General features: G+C 35.4%; 1 protein-coding gene across 4 annotated transcripts in view; it reads right to left on the reverse strand.

Annotated features, from left to right (window-relative positions):
• MICAL-like (protein) overlaps window positions 1-25,686 on the reverse strand; it is a 219,673-nt gene that overhangs the window by 11,706 nt on the left and 182,281 nt on the right. For 3 of the 4 annotated variants that reach the window (XM_067785977.1, XM_067785976.1, XM_067785979.1), the window contains one exon: window positions 8,195-10,551. In XM_067785977.1, the coding sequence (XP_067642078.1) occupies window positions 8,195-10,551 (2,357 nt within the window). Of the gene's footprint in view, window positions 1-8,194; window positions 10,552-13,212; window positions 14,274-25,686 lie in introns of all 4 variants that reach the window. The other variant, XM_067785978.1, reaches the window with a different exon arrangement.

Genomic DNA, 25,686 nt, shown 5'->3' on the forward strand with positions numbered 1-25,686 from the left:
ATTTGTACGCATGCGTTAAATGCGATGACCCACTTGTAAAGCTCCCAATTCACTCGCCATATTGACATGTTCTAGAAGCGAAAATTCGGTTAAAAGCAAAAAATTTTAAACAAATGTTGAAAGTCATGGAAATTTTACACATTGCACATTAGCGCGTACACAAATATTTAGGTAATCGGTCAAGTATTTTTTCCTATTTTGTGTGTTTTGTTTGTTACAAAGCGTACCGACAAATTTTAACAAGCTAAATTTAGTAGCAGCTTAGGATGGTTCGGTTTTTTATGAGTTTTTTTTTTATAATATGTTTGTATTATTTGTTTTGGTGTTTTTTGGTTTTTTTAATTTGGAAAAATCTCTATCGTCACATTTACAAATGTGCTATTTAAGGTCATTGTGCCACTGCCAACAATAGCTGCAACTCTCCAAATAAACAAAAATTAACTCGAATTCCCGTATGGATAAAGAAAAATGCTTGACAACAATACATGAAGTGACAATAAAAATATGCTTGAACATTACGCAAAAAAGGGAAAAACCATACAAAAAGTATTAAAATTGTACAGATGCCACAAAAAACAAACCGGTGGGTACTTCATAGATACGTGTTGCATACGGATAAGTGAAATTCTAAGTTGTGTGTACATGTGTATGTAAAATTCTAACTCTTATTATAATTATCAGAACGATAGATGGTGTTTGTATGAAACGAAAGATTTTCAATCCAAAAGAGTTTTTTCATATAAAAGAGTCCTACTGATGATATATACATAAATACATATGTTTCCAACTCCTCGTTTCTGTAAGAGACAATTAAGTCACTTAATACAAAAAAGGAAAATATTTTTTGTTGTTGGCGTAAATAGCATCATTATTTTATAATCATGCGGAACCCTTCAATAGGCAATAAATTTTGAATTGTGTGAAGCCGGTTTTGAAAAGAAAATTAGAAAAGTCATTAAGCGATACATAAAAGGTTATAGCAACAACAATGATTTTAGATGTTGAATGAACTTCTATTTGGGTGGGCTTAAACCTGTATTTTTCCTGTAAATTATTTCATTGCATTTCGGGCAAATACTAATGGCATGTTATTCTAAGGCGGAATTTTCGGGGGCGAAGCCTTAAAGAGCATCAACGAACAATGTGGGATATTAAACTAGAGAATTGCTAGATATTATTATAAGCAATGCTAATAAGACTCATTTCATATAGAAAACGTAGTGAAGCGTTAAACCAAGTTTTACTTATAATCGAAGAGCTACATGGACTTTCAGAACAAAGTAATGTAGTTAAATCCCAGAAAACACAATCTCTTACGTTACAGTATTTTTATGAAGGTAGACACGTTAGATAACTGAAGTAGTCTGGACCCGGGAAAATTTTTGGAAAATCGCACTAGTAATCGAGTCGAGAATGATTAGAGAATTATTATAATTTCAAGAAAAGGGATAGTTATCTAATCTTCGTCTAGCCTTTGTCTAAATTCAGTGTTTTTCGGGCTAGTATAACGTTACTCTACAACCCATTTTCTGCGTCAACCACGTAACTACACTTTTTGAAAAAACCGGTTTTTTTTTGTCTGAAAACGCTCATAAGGCGAATGTATCGCCAGTTTGTTAAAATAAATTAGATTTAAGCTTCTTCATTTATCACGTACTTATATTTTTTGTATGCAAAATGCCAGTTGTTCATTAATTTTCTTCGCTTTACCGAAAATTTATCAATTATATATACGTCATTAACGAATAACAGGGACGATATAACACTTAAATTACATGCTAGACTATAGATCAACATCACTTGTTGCTCCCAACAGAACACAAAGCGATTTGGGCAGAGTAACCCAGGAAAACTGGCCCAGTAAGCTTTGGATTGCATTAGCTTTGCCATGACGAACACTCAAAGCGAACGGAACAGCAGTCGATCGACATTCATTCACTGCTCCAGGCCAGTTGTTGTCAATGCTTAGCTGTATGCGAACAAAGTAGGAGTGGCTTGCTTTTGGTGATAACTGGCGGCAATTGTACTTAATTGATAGTGAATAGAAGCATATTCGGCCTTTAACTACATGTCCTGTGCAGAGCGGGACAGTTGGTAGCCACACTCATGCCAACAGCGCTGAAGTCTATGATATATGTATTTGAAATTGGTTAACCAAAGCTTGTGACTATTTCTGAACCACCTACGAATCAACCAGTTAGGAATGCGTTCAAAAGATCTGCAAAGGAGGAAAATTGCTATTTTGTAGGACAATGCAATGTTAAAAGTGTTAGTTGAAGCACAGCGAGAGGGCAGAATTAGAACTAGTACCGTCTTTGAATACGACAGACAGTTCTACGCCAGATCGGAACTAGTGCGATTCGCTGTAGGGATCTTATACGAAAAATGTATGCGTTGGTATTTGAAGCTGTGGTTGTGTTGTGAACCGCTTATTTTGGAAGCATAAAAAAAAATAAATGTAAGGCGCGATAACCTCCGAAGAGATCTAAGGCCGAGCTTCTCTTCCAATTTGCGTCGTGCTCCTCTTGATTTTTCCCTACAAATTGGCCGGACGGGACCTACATGTTTTATGCCGACTCCGAACGGCATCTGCAAGGCAGATGAGTTTTCACTGAGAGCTTTTCATGGCAGAAATACAATCGGAGCGCTTGCCAGACACTGCCGAGGGGTGACCCCGCTTAGAAAAATTTTCTTCTAATTGAAAAATCTTATTTCTAAAATTTTGATGTTGCTTTGTCCGGGAGTTGAACCCAGGGCATACGGTGTGATAGGCGGAGCACGCTACCATCACACCACGGTGGCCGCCAAGCATAATCTTGAAAATTATTGATCCAAAGTGGGTGCGCGATTTTTCCTTCGTATGGTTCCTGTGTAAAACAAGAGTTTGGTCGGAAGATCGGCGATCATTAATCACGTTCAATAGTCGGCTTTTGGATAAAGGGTTTAGGATGCTGAGTAATGAGTTATGAGTCTTTGACCTATGCGAGTTATATTGAAAATATCTATTCAATGCGACACATGCCCAACAAACATCGAAAAACATTTCTCTAAGGTATGAGAAATTTCAAGCTCTCAAGTTGATATCCAACATATTCGCCAACATTTGTAAATTTTTAAGAAACTCGCGCTGTATTCCAACATTATCACCAAGAGACGTGTTAGTTCTCAGCGAAAGTCTTCTTTTTCACTTTTCATCTCCTATTCTATATATCTGGTTAATGGGTTCTCTAAAATAAATGCAAATAATTCTTTTTCACCCAGCCGAACGAGAGTCTACTTCAAAATTCTCGAAGATTCGACTGAACGTTTCTTAGTGTCTGATAAGCACCTCGTAAATGTTCTCAGCAGTTGAGCTTTTGGTCTATTATCAGCTTAAGATTACCTGACTACTTATAGTCATACACCTAGTGGGTTTTGTGGGGTCGGTAGAAGAAGGCAATAAGAGAGAACTTCAGCATATTGTTGCATATTATTGCATATTTATCAAATAATCAATATGAATGGTCCAGAGCTTATTGTCAAATGGCTGGGGCAAGGGTTGGTAATGCTTTTTTTTAAGTCTTGCGTAATATTTCTGGTACACTTTGGCAGGGTTGAAATTGTCTTTAATTTATCTTTGTTACTTCACTGAAAGAAGTCATCCACTGAGTATTATGCACTTATCGCAAGGCACATATGCAATTTGTTTCAACAAAAAAACACACGTCCAAAGTACACGTTCCTATGAATCACTTGAAAACGCACCACAATTCTTTGTGTTAAATTTTTGTTTAGTTTATTTATATTGCGTTGGCTTAAATCGTTTAGACCGACTCGCGTGTGTTGACTAGAATAACTGATGTACGTAATATTTGTGCACACACTTTGCATCAAATTTCTTGTCTCATTCACATGTTGCTTAATGGAAATTTTGTTTATGTTGAGTTGAGTTAAACTCAAGTGCTTTGAGTGAAGTTTGGCATTTTTAATTGTATGAATGAAGCAATTTGAACAGAGGTATTTAGCTCAATACTTATAAGAACAATTTGTAATTAATGCAAAAGTACTTACAAATATAGGAAGCACTAAAAAGGTCAAAACCGGTCAATGAAATTGTAAACAAAATAGTACATACATACATATTAGAGATATACGCCGCCGCCGCCGCCGATTAGGGTCGTTTTTCGCACCCCGCCGCCGAATGTCAAAAAGGCCGGCGCGGCGGCGGCGACGTCCGGCGCGTTACTATATTTTCTATTCGTTTAAAAAGACTGTTTAGGCCTATTATTGTTCATGTCGAAAATTGGTCGGATATGGTCGAAAGTGGTATCAACGGATGCGCATCACTGCCAGTTATAAGAAACTAATTGCGAAATTTAACTCTTTCTAACTGTTCAAAAGTTATTTAAAAAAAAATCAGACGTTTTCGATGTCAGCTTAATACGGACTTTGCATCACCCATTTCACCAAGTTATTAAAACAAAACACTAAAAGAAAAGTTATATAATAAATTTATATGCTTACTTTGCATTTTTTTTCCAAAAAATATTGAACAATGAATTCAAATAAAATTACCCAAGGCGTTTCAAATTGTTTTCAAATTGTCCTCAAGTTGTTAAAAAAAAGCAAAAAAGGTACCGATTTTTTTTAAATTTTATATTGCGATTGGCTGAAAGAATAAGCCAAATCAGTGATGCAAAATCTTTTAGTGGGTTCTAGGGGCATAAACACTCCATTGAAATGATTCTTACCTCATACTTAAGTTGAGGATATATGTACTTATGAGAAGGTTTTGAAAAATCATTTGGGCTTACATTCAAAAATCTGTTGATTATTTGCGAAGCTATACAATAGCGTCTGAATTGTTAATTTTAATTTTCACACTTCATTTTCAACACCCAAGTCTCCGGGTTTGACATAAAGTTGGCGGCCCTATCCAAAACTAGTCCCTTGGAGTGAATCACATTGATTATAGCATATCAACGAAGTTTAAATATCACCTACACATTACGGCTCCTTTTAAAAATGTGAATACGTAGGCACATATATTTACCAGGTGAAGCTTTGTCCTTCGCAAGAACACTCAAAGTGGTGAAGCAAAAGCTTTCCCAAGACAGTCGAAATAATGACCGTGTGTGCTACTACCCTAACGTAGTGGACAGTCGAACTAGTCTGAAAACTGAAGCTACACGGTCATCCATAATGAGCTCTTATATCATAAGGCCGGAAAACAGCAGTTAACACCTTTCAACTTAAAATCGGTCGACTTTCATTCTAAAATATCGTTTTGATTTCACGAAGACTATTGAAATCAATGTTGTGAACACAAACGTCTGCAAACTTTGGTCTACATTTTAAAAACTTTATCCAGGGTCCTTGTAAAATTTTAATTATGTAGATGCGCCGAGGATTATACGATTTTCACTCATGAGTTACGCAATGATATCCACTTAGACTGCTTATGATTTCGAGGGCGGCATCCTTGACCGAATAGTCACTCCCTAACGTTTCAAGATGTTTCTCTGGTGTAGCTCGGCAGCATAGCGCGACAAATACACAGCGCGAGATATACAGACAAAGGTGTGACCATTTTATGTATCTCTATTACTTTTCAGCAGACGCAGTAGTACCAATTCCAAAGACCGGGGTTAGGTACGAAGCCTCTCTGGAGTAAATGAACGAGGGACAATCCCTCCGCAAGGAGCCAAAACGTTTATTTCCTTAAATACATACAAACAAAACCTTTCCTAGATATTAGTTTTTTGAATAGAAAAATCAAGCTCTTTGAAGTAAGAACACCGGCGTACGCCGGCGCGCCATCCACGCCGCCGCCGCCGGTATATAATAGAGCCTACGCCGCCGCCGCCGATAAAGTGATCGGCGTAAAACTCTAATACATATGTGCATAGTAGGGCATCTAATCCCGAAATTCCAAATACCGAAACGGATGACACGTGAATAAGAAATTTTTGAATCTTCCAAACTTATGGTAATACTTATTTTGAATTTGCGTATATGTATATATTGTAGGAGCTGTTTGAGTTGTGTGCATCAAGTTGTCGTAACACACGAGGTCAGATAAAAACTCCATGCATGGGGGGTCGCTGAAAGCTTCTACAGTTTGATAGAAGTATTCAAAAAGTTGTTAGCTGGAAATTTTACGAGCCTCCATTGGCTCGTGGGGTCTACAACCCAATTCTGAAACACATTACCTTTACAAATATGTGTCATCATTAAACGGCGCTTAACCATCTAGGCGATTTCGGCCGTTGCAGAACACGTCATGTAGGGGGAGAAGGGAAGTTCAAGTGTTCCTTTACCTTCCTTCCTTCCAATATAAACGAGGGCGCATCCTACCTCTGCTTGCAAATACGAGTGGCGATAGAAGCACTTTGCGAGCAGGAGCGCCTCTTTTCATTTTAATACCGTGACCTAGCGAGGGAAGCCTTTGAGCTTTCATCGATTGTATTAATCCTTTTGTATGCGCAAAGCTCATATACATATTTCAAATTAAATATCCTTCTACAAAAGCTTCAGGTCCTTCAGGGTATTGTTAAGCGGCAGAGAAGGAAACGTTATCTAAAAGTGTGGAGTGCGAATAAGCGTTAGAGAGGATTAAAAGGTCAATTAATTAGCAAAGGGAACACTTGATGGATATACGCTACATGTTCGAATGATCAATCAAACAGAAGGTGTGAATAAAAAAAATGCAAAGTTGCTCTTAGCTGTTTATAGAGAATACCTGAGGCTCATGATGGACGTACTAACTGGGCGCGTCACATATTAATAAATTAGGCCTTCGCAGTAACTGCAGATGTAGGAAGTGCGGGCCGGAAGAAGTAACGGTTGAAGACGTTCTGTGATGTAGAAAGTGCGGGCCGCAAGAAGTAACGGTTGAAGACATTTTGTGATCATTATGCTCGCGAGGTCAACGTTCCAGTTACAAGGAACGGCAGTGTTACCAGATTTCGAGGCAGCAATTAAGATGTGCCTTAGAAATCTTATAGTGTTTCCCAAGAGGACTGAAATATTTTATAAAGCCTGGCAACGAATTGGATTTTTCTGTTTAAGTTAAATTAGATTGAACTGGCCGGTCCGTGAGGACATAAGCTGATTGAGTCCATTGATTTACCAGAAGTTTTCTCAACGAGCAAACTGAAAAACAGAACGAAAACTACTTACTATAGCTGGAATCTTAGCCTTGCGAGCGAAGGGCATGAGCACAAAACACGCACTTTTACATCTGTTATCACCTAAAAGGCCTAATTTGAAAGCATATGACGCCAAAAGGCAGCGCCCATCCAGAATACCCATCATGGTCCTACAGTCCCTCTTGTACTTGTGAGTCCCTTTGCGGTTGTCAACGCCATGTTCTTCGCCAACAAGTCTACAGGTGGAATGTGCAGAATGGCATACAATGCAGCCGTCGGGGTTGTTTGCACGGCTCCTGTTATGCTAAGCAATGATAGCCAGAATACCCCCTCTAATTTTTTCCGTTTGGTCGTCAAAAAAATTCTGGCAACGCTACAGACACATTCGGTATATGTGAGGTCTTAACTGAATGACCATCTCAACCTTACTAACCTTTTGGGCTAATCAAGCACGTGAGCGTTACTGTGATTTCACGTCGACCTTTCTAGGTTGTCTCAACCTTTATATGTTAGAGTTGAATTGTGCCACCTTACGAGAAGTCGTGAACCATGTACATCTTAAGCTAAACCATATTTTTTCTGAACTGTTTAGAATTAGTATAAGCTTGACGATAATTTCGCTAACAAGTAGAATATTGACAACAACAAAAACTAATTTGCATATGCGCGGCGCCATACAATTTTGCATTTAATTATTGACTTGATGCTGTCGTTTAAGTACATTTGTGTGCAACAACAACAACATATTGCGACAAAGTGGGCGGCAAGTTTTTCAATGACTTAAATAAGTTGAGAATGACGTTGCGGAAATTTCTAATGAAGATGATACTTAAGTAACACCAGAAGGCAGTAGAAAATATTTCATGATAAGCCTTAATACTGCGATGGCAAAAGAAAAAAACATGCATAGATACATATAACTTATGGTAAAATACCATACTTCATCCAATCACTTAAAATGTCGGCAGCTCGCGTAATATTCATAACTTAAGAAAATGGAAAACTTTCATGCATATTTGTAGTAAATCACAAATATGTATTAATGAGAAACTGTTAATACTTACATATTTGTACGTGGCGTAGGCACTGGCGTCTTCTTTGTCAACGACGATGAGACACTAGAGCCACGTGAAAAGTTCAACGCTTTTTCTTCCATTTCCTCACCAAATGGATTACGCGATATGCGCGGTGGTGGTGGACGTGGTGGTGGTATTTTGCCACTAGATGGTGTAGATGCTGCTGTTGAGGCGCGTGATGACTTCTCTAGCTCGACTTCATCATCTGAACTGTCGAATGGATTGAGACTTTGTATAGATTTTGCGGCGACCGATGTACTACTCGCACGCGGTTGTGGGATTCTCATTTCGACTTGTGTAGTTTCTTGATTTTCCTTATTCATGTCTGACGCCTGCTCCTCTTCATCATCTGATTTGAATGGATTTAAGTCTTCAGGATATTCATCAGGATTGATTTTACTCGGCGTAATTGTGATTTTAACAACTTGCGTACTATCGGTTTGTTTTGAATTTATGTTAAGCTCAACGTTCTTTTCAGTTGCCCCAACCTCTCTGTCTTCTACCATTTCCACTTGACTTAATTCAATTTTCGGCGCTTCCAGTATTGGTTTTACTGTTACCGCCGTAGTTTCTAATTTTATATTATTGTCTTTTCCTGTTTCCACATCTAAAGGCACTTCGTTCATACAAGTTTCAATTGGATCAGCCTTCTCAAATTCCATTGCCCGTAGTTTTGCTTCATCTTCCAGATTTACTTTTTTAGTTACACTTTCGCTTCCATTGGATTCAATTTGTTTATGAGTTGGTGTGCTTGGTGGCGTTAAAGTTTCTTCATTGCCTATTTTTACGTTCACTTCATGATCAGTATTCAATAATTTTGTTTCATTAATGTTAATGTTAGTACTAACAACTTCATCAACACCTCCTTCACTTAACTTATTAATAACAATATTATTAGTTGTATGATTATCATTATGTCCTCCATCTTTTTCGATGCTCTTCTCTTCTCCGTTAGCATTATTATTATGTTGATTAGCAATTACTTCGAATTGTTGCAGACGCGCACGCACCACACTGAGTCGTTCTGTGGTGGTCACATCCTCCAACGACTCCAGTGACTTTTTGCGCATTTCAACAGGCCTCTCTATGGACGAAGTATTCATATTTTCGGTACCACTCTCAGTATCCAACTCTTGGAAATCGGCACGCAGCTTTTCGAGTTTCTCGACCTCGGTGGTCTTCGGTTTGGCCTGTGTGTGCGCATGTGCTGTTGTTGCATCAATTACGTTCGTAGTTGCAATTTGATCTTTGGTAAAATCTTCGTTAGAATTAGGTTCACTTAAATCTAAAGTGATTGCTGCCGTCGTTGCTAGGCTGGTTTGCGTTTTTTGCTCTGTTGAGTTTGTTGTTGGTACAATTTTACAGATGTTCTGCTGTTGATCATTGTTATTTGAATTATCGGCTTGTTGTTTAAAGTGCTTTTCTGCGATTGTCGCTGTGATAGCTGTCGTACCTAAGTTTAACTGCAGCTCCGCTTTCCTTTTTTCAATTGAGGTCACTGAACTACCTGCTGCTGCTTCTTTCATTGCGGCAGACTCAGCAGGCATCAATTGCATTTTCGCAGTAGCTTTAAAACTCTTAGTTACTTTCTCCTTATCAATGCTATTTCCTAGCGGCGCTTCCACCTCCTCCGCTTCCACTTCAATTGGTGGCTGTGTTTTGGGTAACTCAGGTGGCACATCCTCCAGACTTGCATCCGTTGCGCTATCATTTTCTGTATCTGATGTCTCCATTTGTCTGTCTGTGCCCGATTTACTGTCTGCTGCTGTTGTCGTCGACAAACTTTCTTCACCCTCTTCACCATCAATGGCATCATTGAGAAAATTACTTAATGCGGTGTTAATTTTGTACCCCGAAGTTGTAGACGCTTCCATGCGTTGAAGACTTTTGCTTTTCTCTTCATCAGAGACACTCTTTTGCAATAAAATTCTATTACTCGTGACTGCATCTCTTATGCTGCTGGCATCAGTACCATTTTTGGTTTGTTCGAAAAATGCCAACCTTTCGGCTATGGAGCTGCGCGTATTCTTTGGCAGCGCCGGGGCAAGATGGCTGCTGGTGGACGCTTGCTCTTCTTTTGAACGTCGTAATTCCACACCACCTGCTGCTAATTCGCCTGTATCGGCGTTATTCACCTCTTCGTCGGGGCATGTTTCACAGCAGTATTCGCCATCGATCTCGGTCTCATAGAAGCTACCTGGTGTGAGTTGAAAACCACAACGCGCACATTTTAAGCAAGTGCGATGATAAACTTTCTTACCTATCAATAGGCGTTCGGCCAGAAAGACGGGCAGCTGGCATTTTTGGCACGGATCCCGCTTAGGTACGCCGACAACATGGGCCATCTGTAAAAAAGGAAAAAATTTAGTTATATTGCGCGTAAAAGTATGCAACAGAATTTCGAATGGAAGTTTACGGGTTAGATAAGATACTATAATCTTTGATATTAGAATTAATTTGGAGTTAAAAAGTATTGCAAGTCGACACTAATTAGATAGGGGAATACTAAGAATAAAACAGACATCAATATTTAATAAATAAATAAAAAAAAATTAAAGGCGCGATAACCTCCGAAGAGATTTAAGGCCGAGCTTCTCTTTCAATTTGCGTCGTGCTCCTTTTAATTTTTCCTACAAATTTGCGGGCCGGGACCTACTTGTTTTATGCCGACTCCGAACGGCATCTGCAAGGCAGATGAGTTTTCACTGAGATCTTTTCATGGCAGAAATGCACTCGGAGTGCTTGCCAAACACTGTCGAGGGGCGACACCGCTTCGAAAAATTATCTTCTAATTGAAAAAACTTGTTTCTAAAATTTTGATGTTCCTTTGCCCGGGACGTGAACCCAGGGTCTTCGGCGTGGTAGGCGGAGCACGCTACCATCACACCACGGCGGCCGAGCATACAGCGACTGCATAATTTCACCTTATCATTCTCTATTCCGCTAATAAAGGTTGGTCCGTCCAGAATATTAAGAAGCATGGACTCCCATCGACAGATGAACTTTAGTAAACCCAATTCCAGTGATGTCATTATGGCCTGGTACGCAGTCAACTTTTACCAATAGGAACTTCGATGCAATTGCGATCGAGCTATCCCTAAGAGTACTCGACCTCAGCGCTCAGCGCTCTGATAGCCTCTTGATAACCTGGATGAATATTAAATACCTTAACAGTTGCGGCCTTCGTCTGAAAGAGGATCCAAACCGGTTATCACAATTTTCCGACCGACGTAGAGCAGAAAGAAATAAAAGAAGTTAAACTTGTATTGAAAATTTCATATTTAGTGTGCACCACTGATATAGAAAGTACATCGAGTGTTGCGATCCTCTCAGTGGACAATAGTTTGCCAAACCATTTCTGATGGGGGGACCGACCTCGCTTAGAAAAACTGTTTCTAAAGTATTAAGATTTTGTATTCTCTGGACTTGAATACAAGCGACACGCTACCTCCACATCACGGCGGTCGCCACTTTGATTACAAATAACAATATATTTATGTTATTTTACGCGTTTACGATAGGACGATACTGCCAATTCACGCCAAATAAAATAAAAATGCAGCATGTTACACGTTAGAGCCCTTTAATTCTAGTGTGAATTGAGGCTAATGAGCCGACTCGCGCTGTTACGCTAGTACGCTTTACCGCTCCAAGGATTTTTCAAAAGTTGGCTTTATAGATAATACGTTTGCGCGCTTCTAAACTGTTAAGCTTACGTTAATACGCGCTAACGCTATCACGCTGGGAAATTTTTGCGGATTGATAGTGCTAACTCAGGCTAACTGAAACTATCAAACCGGTGTCTCACATACACTGTGGCAACATATACCTGTGTTATAAGCAAAACTATTGTAACTGTGAGCATTCTGAGATATCGCCCAAAATCAAGATGTACAAGATATGAGTATCACAGGAAGGGGTTAGGTACAGCTTTTAATTTTTTTCAAAATATAGCTAGATCCTGAAGGAAAAGGTTCAGCTTTAGATCCAACAAGGTTTCTGAAACTTATGAACACAACTTCAAAATGTTGAGATTACTGATTTCTTAAACTACAATTCTCGGTCCTTCTCTAAACTGGTCCGAAAAAAAGAATACTGGAGTATCTAGGTTTCGAAATTTAACTTTTATGGAGGATAGTTTTCTGTGTAGTTTGGTTTAGCCTTCAGCTTTTATGGAAACAGTTTTCTGACTAGTTTGGCATAGCTTTCAGCCTAGGTGTAAAGTGATATGGGTAAGGCTGTAGGAATGTAACTCTCATTACCCAAGATATCGAAAAAATATTTCTCCAATTTCTAAGAAATCTGTAGCTCTCAAGTTGATATTCCCCAATTATTTTTCAGCCAAAAAGAAGTTTTGAGAAAATTATACTTCTGGAGTTAAACCTTTCTCTTCTCAATTTGGGAAAGATTCCTTTTTGCCATACAAAAAAATTAACTTTTTGTTGAGAACGCTGTGTCAAGTGAGAAATGTTGCTGAGATTTGAGAGGAATGTTAATTACCAACTTGAGATTAAATTCAAATCGAGCCTAATGTTTCCTGAACATAATTACTGAAAAATTGTTTATAATAGGTATTAGTGGCAGAAATAAATTGCTGTTGATTTGAAGCAAGTACAAAAAAGTAGACGAAAAGTGTGCATTCATATTCCACGAAGCCAAATTAACTATCAAGATGATGAAAAGTACATTAATTGAAGCAGAAATAGCAATAGCAATGAGAAAATTGATAGACGATGCAATAGCAGATTGAATGTAGGCTTGTAGATACAACAAAAAATTACAGTAAAATTTATAATGTGTAATGAATGCTTATTGACTGCTAAGTATTAGAGACACCAACAATTCTTTTATACGTACATAAATACGAATGTAAGTTAACTATAATAAGGTTAATTGAGTATTAGTTTTATGTTAGCAATTGAGTAGCCGATAGAATAGTTTAAGAGCCTTAAAATACAATTGAAAGTATGTTAGATGCAGTTTATCTCCACTCAAAATTGGCTTACCTGTAACGCAGTTTGTGAGCGCAAATGCGCTTGCGTCTTTTATACGTCGGTAGGTGTTTTTTTTTTTTAATCCGATTTATTCCGAATTCATATATAAGTGAGTTGCATTTGATAATTGAATTGTTGCGCTTGCGCTCATTTGCTTAACAGATGCATCAATAGTTTTTTGTGATGTGGTTGATTATGTAGGTATGTATGTGTCCAGAGTTAGGTCTCACAACAATAGATCTTACTTTGTTGTTGCATTCTATATAAAATTTAAGTACCATGTAGCACGACAGATTTTCTCGCAATTCATATTTTTCTTAATTGAATTTAATTAAATCTCTTCTTTACAGAGTCGCAATCAGCAAGCATTTAGCAGCAGCTTACGAATATAAGAACAATAAAACAATAATTGCTTAACGATTTTAAAACATATTTGCAAAAAGCACAAAGTAAACAAAAATTATTTAATTAAATTTATGTTTAAATGCTACTTTAATTCTATTTATTTTATTTATTTTTTCAGCTTAACAACTTGTATTTTTCTTCTTCTTCGTTTACGTGATGTATATTTACAACTAAAACTTGCATACAATTATTTGTTCGTTTTGATTTGTATAATGTTTATTGTGTTGTGGGTCGGTATGTGAGATAATTTCATTTGCGTCGCTTAATTGCTTGATTTTTTTTTCTTTCTAAATCATAAATTAGCTTGAGCTTCCTATCCGACAGCTTTCTTTGAGATACTTTCGTTTTGCAAATTTGGTATGCTTTGTTCTTTTGCTCTCTAATTGTTGTAAATATCTTTTGTAAAATATGCGTTTTTAAAAATTTGTTCGCTTTGTTCACGTAGTTTGTTTTATTTGCTATTTAGTGCCCTTAAGTTCTTTTCTCTTTAGTGATTTGTTTTTTGTTTCTTTAAATGTAGATATTATTTGTTCATTAAAATGTGCACTATTTTTTGCAATGTTGAAACTCAAAATCTAAAAAAAACTGAGCGCTTTGTTTCTTTCTATGCGTAATTAGCAGAATATCTCTGGTTTGTATTGTCCAATAATGTCCAGACTTTTCTCGTCCTGTTCAGAAAGAAATGAGTAAAAAAGAAAAAAAGTCGAATATATATATAAAGATAACGTTTTTAAAGATGTAGTGAGACAAGAAGAAAGCAGCTACCAGCAAACCATAAATAGGGAAGAGAAAGGTGGGGTGACTTAAGTTAAAATCTTCTTAATATATACATATTTAAAATTATTGATTTGTTAGTTGAATAATAAAACAAGTTAATCAACTTTAAATAAAAACTAAAACTAGCAGCAATTGAACAAGTAAAGCCAACCTAGTCGAGACTTCTAGAAAATCAAAAGCACTATTTAAAACATTTAAAAATTATTATCATTTCAACCTGTTTTTTAACTTTGACCTCCAACTCTCGTACTTTCTTTCACTCCAATTCCTTCATATAGGCTTAGTGCCTACATATATCGAGTTTGACCTCATCCTAGTAGAAAAAGCGAACTACCTATTTCCTAAAAATCTAAACTAAATTGATTTAAAGAACACAATTTTAAAACATCTGTGAAGATTGTTTCTTGTCTGAACTTAAGAAAATTTTCGGAATTTTGTCTTGTATGTATTCAGAGGTGCACCTGTCTGAATCCAGGTAAGGCCCCTTCCCCAAAACCTACGCTCAAATGAAAGGCCAAACTAATCAGGCAGCATAAACAAGAAAAAATGGCGTTGAAAAGAACATTTTTACTGAGTATCAATCCTTTTCCAAATTTACCTCGAGAACTGAAAATTGCACTGTGGGTTGACCTAGATGGTTCAAAGTGGTCATATTAAATCGTTCCCGTAACGGTCAGCACCTTAATGGAACTAGCTATCGGAATATGACGGATCTATATCCGTAAAAGAATCATCAACACCGACCACACTCCCCAAAACCTTCGGGAGTGTCTGTATCGTTAAAACAACAAACAACAACAACAAGAGCTTCTTTAAATATTTCTTATTTAAGAAGATCATTTTTTTATGGGACAAGTTGTACGCTCACGTATGTTTTCATTCGACCCCTGAATTAAAATTTTTGCTTAAGTCGTTTGAAGGCCTTTGAGCGGCGATTTAATCTTTTAACGCAGAGTTAATTTGAAAGTTTGTCAAAAATATATGAGATTAACGGTGCCACCCATAAATTCAGAAAGCAAAAATTCAGAAACACAGTTTTTCAGAAAACATTAGTCAGAACCCTTTTTTCAGAAAGACAAAATTCAGAGGTCAAAAATGAGAAGTCAAATTTTAGAGTCTAATTTCAGAAGTCAAATTTCATAAGTGAAAATTCAGAAGTCAAATTTCAGAAAGCAAAATTCAGAAGTCAAAATTCAGAAAGTAATCAGACGACAGAAAAAACATTAAATTTTTCTCAAAATTCAAAAACGTTTATTTATTTGGAAGGAATTATGTATAAAGAAAAAGTAGTACAATCTAAAATTTTGATTTGTGTGCAATAGCAAGCATGTATTTAATTAATTTGTTTCGTGTTTATCTTTTTCAAATGAACTTACGATTTTTGTTAATATATCGGCCTACTGATTTGTAAGATCGCGGGTTCGAATCGAGCTCAAGGCCTGATATTAATTATTTTATCATTATTATTGTTATGATACATTTTTTCTTAATTGAAAAAATTTTAAATTAGAATAGATGAAAGAAACAAATTTAGACAGCTGCCAAAGCTCGTTGTATAGATCCATTTCGGGAACAGCTAAGTTCCTTCATCGGCAACGTTTGGCGCCGCTGGTATAACCATTCAGCTATCACAGCGGTTGTTTGTTTGTCTTCATTATTTCTACTTCTACCCTGTTCCTTGCCAATTGATATTCACAGCACTGCGACATCTGTTGCAGAATGGATTTAAAAATTGGACTTGTTTCATGTCAATGATGCCATAGTGAGTGTCATATTTATTGACAGTTTTTCCCCGTGCGTTGGGATGTATTAACATTTTTTGTTGTTTCCAATAAGAAAAAATGTATCATAACAATAATAATGTTAAAATAATTATTGTTAGGCCTTGAGCTCGATTCGAACTTTCTGATCTTTTGAATTTACAGTATTAAAAAAACGGAAGTCTTTATATTTTTTTCTTTCCGATATAGTTCGCCTCCAGCTGAAAATTGCTGCAGTTTTGTTTCTATTATTGTCTGTTCTCTTTTTATTTTATTTATGCAATTAAATTTGCAATTATATCTGTACGGATTTCACCCAATTTGGCGATATTATACATATTCCATAATTCGGTTGAATATAACGCCTTCTTTCGACGTTGCTGTGTCCCAGGCTGAAAAAAATTCAGAAGTAAAATTTTAGAGGTGAAAATTCAGAAAGTAATCAGACAGCAAAAAACATAAACATTTTTTGCTGTCTGATTACTTTCTGAATTTTGACTTCTGAAATTTTACTTCTGAATTTTGACTTCTGATATTTGATTTCTGAATTTTTGTTTCTGAGTTTTGACTTCTGAATTTTGGCTTTCTGAAAAAAGGGTTCTGACTAATGTTTTCTGAAAAAATGTGTTTCTGAATTTTTGTTTTCTGAATTTGTGGGGGAACCGAGATTAACACCCCATGCCAGCATGGCTCTATATTAAAAAAATAACTTGGCGTTCTTCAAGTGGGATTTTATCTGTTAATGCGGAGTTAGCAGAGTTAGGGACTATAAATATATCCGTGGTAAGACATGCCTGTTGTAAGAGGCGACTAAAATCCACATACCCGAAGATTCGAGAAGTGAAATGATTGTTCACCTGGCCGTCTTGCTAAAACCGGAAGGCCTTAGCACTGAAGCGTAGCGACTTCATGTCCGACAAAGGATAGCCCATATCCGTGGAAAGTGACCAAAGAATCTTCGGCTACAGCAACTACTACAGAATTATAAGCCACAAAAGCAATTTTGATTATAACAAAAACTAAATTGACATATTAATTTTTTATATGGTTCGCTGCACATAAGATAAACAAAAAATTAATTATCGTGTTTAAAATAGAATGCTCTATATTATTTACAATTAGTGTCAAATGTGGTATGAATGAGTGAAAAGCCAGTTAATTATACTAAAGCACAAAAAATTAAATTAATAATGCTTAATAATATTTACAAATGTGATGAAAATATGTGGGCAATAATACATAATAACTTCGAATGAAAGATCACAGCCGCAGAAATTTTTATTTCCATGTATTTTACAAAAACGTTTCTGGCACCCTATCTTTTAAATTGTCCATAAGAAATAGTTCTCATAGTTTTATATATTCATATTAAAGCAATGCTTTGCGCTTCCACTCTGTCAGCATAGGAAATATTCGAGATAATACCAAAACAATACCAAAATGGTGTACAAATTAGTCTCAAACTAGTCGAGGAACAATCTAAGAAAGAGTGCAAACCAACTTTCCAATAATTAATAATCGTAATGATATAGTTTCTGATTTTGAAGTAAAAAATAAATATATGTACGTGCTGGTTATAAAAAAAACTGATCTCAGACCTGGATCAAAAATATGGTAAGAAGAAGCATATGAAAAACTAACAAAACATTTCTGAAAAAATAACGAAATAAAAACAATATAATCCAGAATCTGAAAATTATGTCAACAACAAAACAAAAAACCAAAACGCATTGACATGAAAGCAACATAGAAAATGTAAACGTTTGGTTTTGTTAGTTTACATACTCTGGTCGGTTCATATGGTTAAGCGTATTGAGTTATAATCGCCTTACGTTCGAATTCAACAAATTGTACGTGGCTTTCGAGCCACCAATCAAAAAAATAGATTATTTTGTGCAACTATTTACATATGTTTATTTTCCGAAATTTTATGTTATTAGCTTGTAGTATTTGCAAAAATTTCCCATGTGAACTCATTATTACTGCAAATTTTGCGCGAATGAGTTCAACCAGTCGATTTTCAAGAAGAGTACGAATCATATGATGTAAGTAACTAAGCATGACCTTTGTATTAAAATGATATCGGCAATATTCAGATTGTTGAGTGAGTCAAACTTTTGTGTTTGCTTTTCATGCTTTGATTTTTAAAATGAAGCCCAAAAGCGAAAACCATAAGTATTTAAATGCGAGCGGTTTTTTGTTTGGTTCAAATGAATGTATTTGTTTTTAACAAAACTTATCAATCGCCAATTAAGCCATACAATTCAATATATTGTGCTTAGTATATGGAAATTTGTGATGGAAGAAGGCCGCAGACAATTTTGAATGTATTGGCGTTGTTATTATAGTCGGCTATTGTTTTTGTTTGGAATATGACACAGCGTTTAATGAAGGATTTTCAATAAGATAGTTGTGGAGGTCCACACCAAAACGAAACTTTTTTATGTGAAAATCACGTACAAATGTCGTTTTGGTGTTGACCTCTACAGTTGAAAAATGTAGAAATCTTCCATTTCGAACGAAAATTTAAGTAACGCAAGCCAAGCTGGTATGAAACTTCGGTCAGAAATTTATCAATGACAAATTCTTATGTGAAAAATGGATATTGAAACAACTCGTGGTTTTACTTGTTACAATTTAAAATTTTACTTTAGGGCCAACACTTAAAATTTAAATGACGGTACAAATACACATTCCGTACATCTTATATGATTTTGATGAAATTTGGCACATTTTTTTCGAAAATGGAAAGGGGAGGTCCCACGACCGCTTTGAACAATTACTTTTTAATAATTTTTACACATACTGACCTTCACCAATATTACAAACTCAATGGGTCAAATAAGTCGATGGTTTACAAAGCTACCAGTCTGGACTATTTCAGGATCGTTTGGGGACCATTCCGAGATCATTTCTGGATGGTTTTCGGGATCCGTCCGGAATACCGTCGGGATCATTTCGTGACTTTTTCTGGATTATTTCGGGATCTTTGAGGGACCCTTCCGGTAACATTTCTGGATGGTTTTCGGGATCCTTTCGCTACCATTTCGGCACTTTTTCGGGACCAAAGATATTGTTTAAATACTCTTTTATCTCTGAATAGAATTTTTCTGTAAACAACTAAGATTTTATTATAATTTTATCTATGATTGTGCGATCCTCCACCACTGTAATATTAAGTCTTTGTACTAAAAAATTATTCCCTATTTTTTGTTCGGTTAGCTATGAAAGCGTGTTTTTTAGTTTTCTAAACTCTTATTTATAAATCGTTATACCTCGGAATCTATTTGACCGAGGCCAATGATATTTGATATATGGTTCAAATGGATCGAGACTACACAATTTTAGAAAATTGAGATTATTTCTGGATCATTTCGGGACTATCTCCAGATCATTTTGGGATTGTTTTCTTGATAATTTCGGGACTATTTCCAGATCATTTGGGGATTATTTCCAAATTATTTCCGGATTATTTTCGAGATTATAACGGGGCAATTTCGGGGTCATTTCAAAACAATTTTCAGATCATTTCGGGTCTATCCCCAGATAATTTCAAAATTATTTCGGGATGACTTTAGGACTACTTCTAGATCATTTCGTTATTGTTTTCGGGATTATTTCCGGATCATTTCGGGACTATCTTCAGATAATTTTAGGATTGTTTTGGGGATTATTTCAAGATCATTTCGCGACTGTCTGTAGGCCATTTCGCGATTTATTTTGGACTTTTTCGGGACCATTTCGGGACGATCTCCAGATTATATTTGAGAATATATCGGGACAATTTCGGGATCATTTCGGCAATGTCTTCAAATCATTATGGGATTTTTTTCAGAATTTTTTTAAGAACCATTACGAAATGGTTTCGGGATTACTATCGGATCATTTTAGAATTGTTTTCGGGATCAATTTTTGCCTATTTCGTGATCCTTTCGTCTCAGGATTAAATCTGGACTATTTTGGCATAATTTAGGGATAGTCTCCAAATTTTTTTGGGATAATTTTGCAATTATTTCGAAACTGATTCGGGATTGTTTTAGGAATCATATAGGGACTATATCGGTGCATTAAAAGTACAAACACACACAAAAAAAGAATGCGGATGTGGTAATGCTATTAAAATTTACCTAACGCCAGTGATTTTTATCCACTTTTTGAGGCTAGCGCCGAACCAGAATCCTTAACGACAATCGTGATACCGGATTGAGATTCAACAAGCAAAATTCCATGCAAAGACATTTACCAGATCGGGAGACTTTTTTGTGGCTGTGTAATGCAAAACAAACACTATCCAATCGCCAGTGATTTTTGAGGCTAACGTGAATAGCCTGTATATTTTATTTTCTCCTTGCGGACGGGGCCGCGAGTAAAGGCTAGTTATTCATAATTCCATTGCAGCGCAATTCAATTGCTATAATGCTTAAACTAATTAACTTAGAACTTTAAAATCAGACTTTGACTTTGATTGGTGAGTTCAATGAATACTATGAGTAGGATATACGTACACTCAAGATATGAAGTACTTATCAAAGTGAATTAAAAACTTGTATGTAAATGAGCCTCAATAAGGTAAAAATTTGTATTTACTGTAGCCAAGATCCGTAATCAGCAATGTAGTCGTTTTATTTGTTTTACAAATCTCCACAGAACGGTCCCCTACAAACTTTGTCTTACTTCAATGGTATGCAAATCGCATTTGAATAATTTGATTCGTTTTTTAAAAACATAGTTCGGATTTGCTGTATATAGAACACACAATTTTGTGCCTGTGATCAGTACAAAAATACTATAATTAGCAATACTGAAGTGCCTGTGCAAATGAATTAATTCGAAAATAAACAAAAAATATAGTTCTAATGAAACCAAATTGGCTATACCCTGTATATAAAGATGAACACACTTGCGAGTACAAAAAATAGCAGCTATAATGATGGATAGATTTTTTATCAGTTTATATCATTTTTTTATTGTCATTAATAAAAAAAAATAGAGAATTATATAACAGAAACTACGTAAAACAATTTCGAACAGTTTTCCAAAAAAAATCTAAAGTACAAAATTCTTGAAGTCCTTTAAAATTCGTACTGATTTTTGAAAATTTTTTTACGAATGGTATTTTGGGTTTCCTTTTATACAAAGTGTGCAAATTTTTAATTTTTTAGAAGTCGAAAAATCTGAAAAACTACCGGTAAAAAAATGTTCAAACATCAATGCGAATTTGGAAAGACTTCAACTTATACTAAAATTTATTGGACTACAAAACTCAAAAAAAAAAAACCAAACTCAAAAAGTTTTCGAAAATTCAAAGTAAAAATTTAACTTGGGCAAATATTAAGATATTTTCGCCAAATTCGGCATACGGGCTTATCTGAACCTATATTAGAGTGGTATTGAAAATTAGCGAAATCGGGAGATAACCACGCCCACTTTTTCGATAGCGAAGATTAGGAAAAATGGAAAAAAATGACATAATTCAAAAACGAATACCGCTAAGCTAATGAAATTTGGTAGGTGGATTGGTTTTATGACGCAAAACATAAATTGTAAAAAAAATTGGAATATAGGCGTGGCACCACCCAGCCTTAAACACTATTAACCACACAAAGCAAACAAAAACAGCGTTTCAAGTGCACAGCTGGGTATGTAATGTTCCGTTTCACCCAAAATAAGACTTTTTTGTTATTATATACGAGCCGTACCCGCGCGCATCTTGCGCAACCAATCTAAAAGTAGTTTATCAAATATTAACAGAAATCAGCTGTTCTATCAATCAATTAAAACTTACTGCTTGCGGTGCCATCTGGCGTATGAGAGCAACTGCCGGTAATGCAGTGCAAATATTCACAATAGTGCCATAGTACAAATAGATTTCTTTGTGTGCTCACAATCGTTTATTTTTAGCAAATTATTTTAATAAAATATAGCTAAACAAAAGCACTAAGACCTAAATTGCGCAAAGCTCGCTAATTGCTCGAATCTCCATCTTTACAACCAAAACTTTATTTATAGATTTGGATTCCAAATAAGAGCGAAAAAGGGACCCGTACATAAAAACAGCAATTAGAAATAATATATATGATATTTTTTCATTCATTCATTCATTCATTTTATTCATTATTATCCTGTGCAATCTTAAATTTATACAATTCATAAAACAGAAGTATACTTATATATATAAAATTAGCAAAAGATAACAGTTAATGGTGTTTAGTGTCCAAATAACAGGACAGAGATAACACCATTTCCTTAAATAACTATAAAGCTATGTTGTACATTGTGGGGTGCAATACAAAATCTATGTAATGAAGAAGAAATATTTACAGAAGTTGAAGAATTAAACAAATTCCAATTTACAAGTGTGCTTACTACGAAAGAATTATACAGAATTCTAGAACTAACGAAAATAAATTAAAGAAAAAAATAAATTTTGACACATTTGCTGCTATTTTCGTGTTCACAACTGTATATAATTTAGTGAAAAAATAAATACAAAATTCTATACTGATTTTAATGGAAAGTCGAGTGCAAAGGATGCCTATTCTTATCATTTGTTGTTTTAGTTAGATTTTATTATTTTGTAACTCACAAATGCCTTAACCAAAAGGTTTTTCGAAGCTGCGTTTTTCGCAGATTTTGGTTACTGCATTTTCAAAAAGCAATTTCTGCATGGAGTGGATGTAAAAAAAACTAAAATGATTTTTGTTTCTCCTATAAAATTTTAAATTTATTGTTAAGCGCCCTTGTGAATTAAGCTCACGATATGTACAGGCATATGCATACATTAAGGTGAGCCTATTTGTATGGATCCAGTTTTATTTCACTTCAAGTTTAAAGTAAATAAATGCAAATACTTATCACCCTATTCCTATTCCTAGAAGCTAACTATCTGCGTCCTTAAATTGATCAATATCTTGAATACCTTTCAAAATTCGAAACGTGTAATACTTTTCTTTTTTTTTTTGTTTTGCACATTTTTGTATTTGTGTCACATCCATATTTTCAAAACGATTGTTTCAAACCAATTTGAGAAGGTTTAACCTAAAGTTTTGCATAACTTACTCACCTAATCAATCTATATTTCTTTCGGTATTTCGTAGGCTTGAAATTGAATTTAAACTATGTATCTATTAAACAAAACACTGCGTGCCACTCTATAAATGTTTCGGATAGAAATACTGCCGTTAAATATTAAACAATGGGAACAAAATTCATCCACCCTAGTGAACTTATGTACATATATGTTGTTTTCCAACTCCTTCATTTATTGACTCGGCGTGTGAACTCAATCTTTTCAATGCAATTTCAGTAATTGTTTTGCGATACGCTTCATTTACTTAGTCGTCAACAACAACGGATGCGAAACTTGTAATTAATGTCGTCACTCTAATATGGCCAGCAAAATAATTTGTGAAACCGAAAATGTTTTGATCAGCTGTTCAGTATTTGGTAGAGTTTAGATGGTATTTATGAGAACATAGAAGTAGAAAGATAGTATAAGAGGAAGAGTATGATTAAGTGAAGGAGTATGATGAAATGGAAGAGCGAGATGAATAGGAAGAGGATGATAGACAAGAAGATAAGGGCGACAGAGAGTGATTTAAGAAATATTTAATAGAAGTTTTTTAAAAAGACAAAATTAATTGGTCTATTCACGTCATCATGATTATAAATTTATATATATAGAGCTTATTTCTGTGAAGTGTATTTTGAGCTTGTGATGGAGTTAATAATATAACTACTTAAGCAGATAACCTGATAAGCACGCCCACGTTTATAGCCCAAATATGACAAATCAAAATTTGTAAAAAATGTAAGATGGACCATCTTTAGCTCGGTTTCTCCCACACAGTACTACCCTGAAGGGAAGTCAGTAAGTAGTGATACAAATTTCTGGTCCATAACTAGACCTAAAATACTAAATAGGTACTATTGCGATAGTACTTAGATTTTTTATTGTTCTAAAATCGCAAGTTTGGGTTTTTATATTTCACACTTAATCTGCCATGGCCGCCGTGGTGTGATGGTAGCGTGTTCGCCTACCACAAAAAAGGTATTGGGTTCAAATCCCGAGAAAAGCAACATCAAAATAGTTTAGAAAACGCTTTTTTGAGCGTGGTCTCCCCTTGGCAGTGATTTGCCAAACACTCCAAGAGAATGGATGCCATGAAAAGCTTCTCAGCGAAAATTCACCATGCAAGTGCCTTTCGTAGCCAGCGTGAAATATGTAGGTATCGTCCAGACAGTTTGTAGGAAAAGTTAAAATAGTCTCGGCCTCAATCTCCTCGAAGGTATATTGAGCCAAATATTTTTAATTTCGCGAAGTTCGCTCGTTATATCTATATGTCTATTTCGGTTTAGGGTCCTTCCAAATTGACTTTTACTTAGAAAAACAAGTCATCTCTGCCCCACAGTGCGCTGATGCAATACAACTAATTTCCATGTGATATGTGCATATATAGTACAACGTACCATTAGTACATATGCACGTGTTAGCGTTTTTATTTATATAATCACATGACTTTTACTTTACACAGATTGATTTCCAGTTTAATTTTATTGAATTTTTACCATTTTGTTGAGTCAATTTAATTTTCAATTGACTTGCGTCGTTGCAATGTGGTTGGATCCTTTCGAGTATTGTAGTGCGTACTTAGCGGAGAACAGAGAATACATTGATAACAAAACAATAAATTGTATTTTGCTATATGAAATATGTACATAGTAGATATGGACCACATAGCTGTTATACAGCTTTTGCTTCTCCAAATACATTAGCCATAAAAAAAATTGCATTAACTAAAGTGGTTTGCCATTTTAAAGACAACTGCAGCATTCTAAATGGATGTGCTTGTGAAAGAATATATAAATAAACGCATAAACATATATACATCAGAGTGTAGAAAAATAGCAGCACAAATATTTCAGTCAAGTATATTTTTCTTTTTTAGTACTTTAAAGAAAACCCTTAATGAATTGTGCAACGAAAACCATCTAAATTAATTTCGAAAATGGTTTCGAAAAAATCGAGTATTCGAGATCTTTTAAGAAACTTCACGAATAACTCCAACACTTTATTAAGAATTTTTCGAGTGTGTAGTGAGACTTGGAAAATGTAAAACACCATTCGGAACAAAATTTTATAAGTTAATGCGAATTTTGTAATTTCTTACACTTAAACTAATAAATTTTGTTGCCTTATGCTGGGAACACTGGAGGATTGGAAACGCGTCCTTTCCAACATCCCTTAAAAGAGTGGCTCCCAGACTCATCCGTTTTTCACGCTAGTAAATGTGCTGATCGAAAAACAAGCATATTCAATAGAACTAAGTGATTGTAATAATGAATTTTATTAAGTAGTTTAAGTTTTAGGTCTAAACAGCCGTAATAATAAATAAATTAAATTAACTAATTTAACTCACAAAAAATTTCAAACATTCCAAATAAAGAGTTGTAACATTTTATGATGATTTTTGACACTTTTTAAGAAAGTTAAAATTTTTTTCGAAAACGTTTTCGAAATTCGTTTACGTAGTCTTTGTTATTT

The sequence above is a fragment of the Eurosta solidaginis genome, chromosome 4 (genome assembly GCF_040869045.1).
Source record: "Eurosta solidaginis isolate ZX-2024a chromosome 4, ASM4086904v1, whole genome shotgun sequence".
NCBI lineage: Eukaryota > Metazoa > Arthropoda > Insecta > Diptera > Tephritidae > Eurosta > Eurosta solidaginis.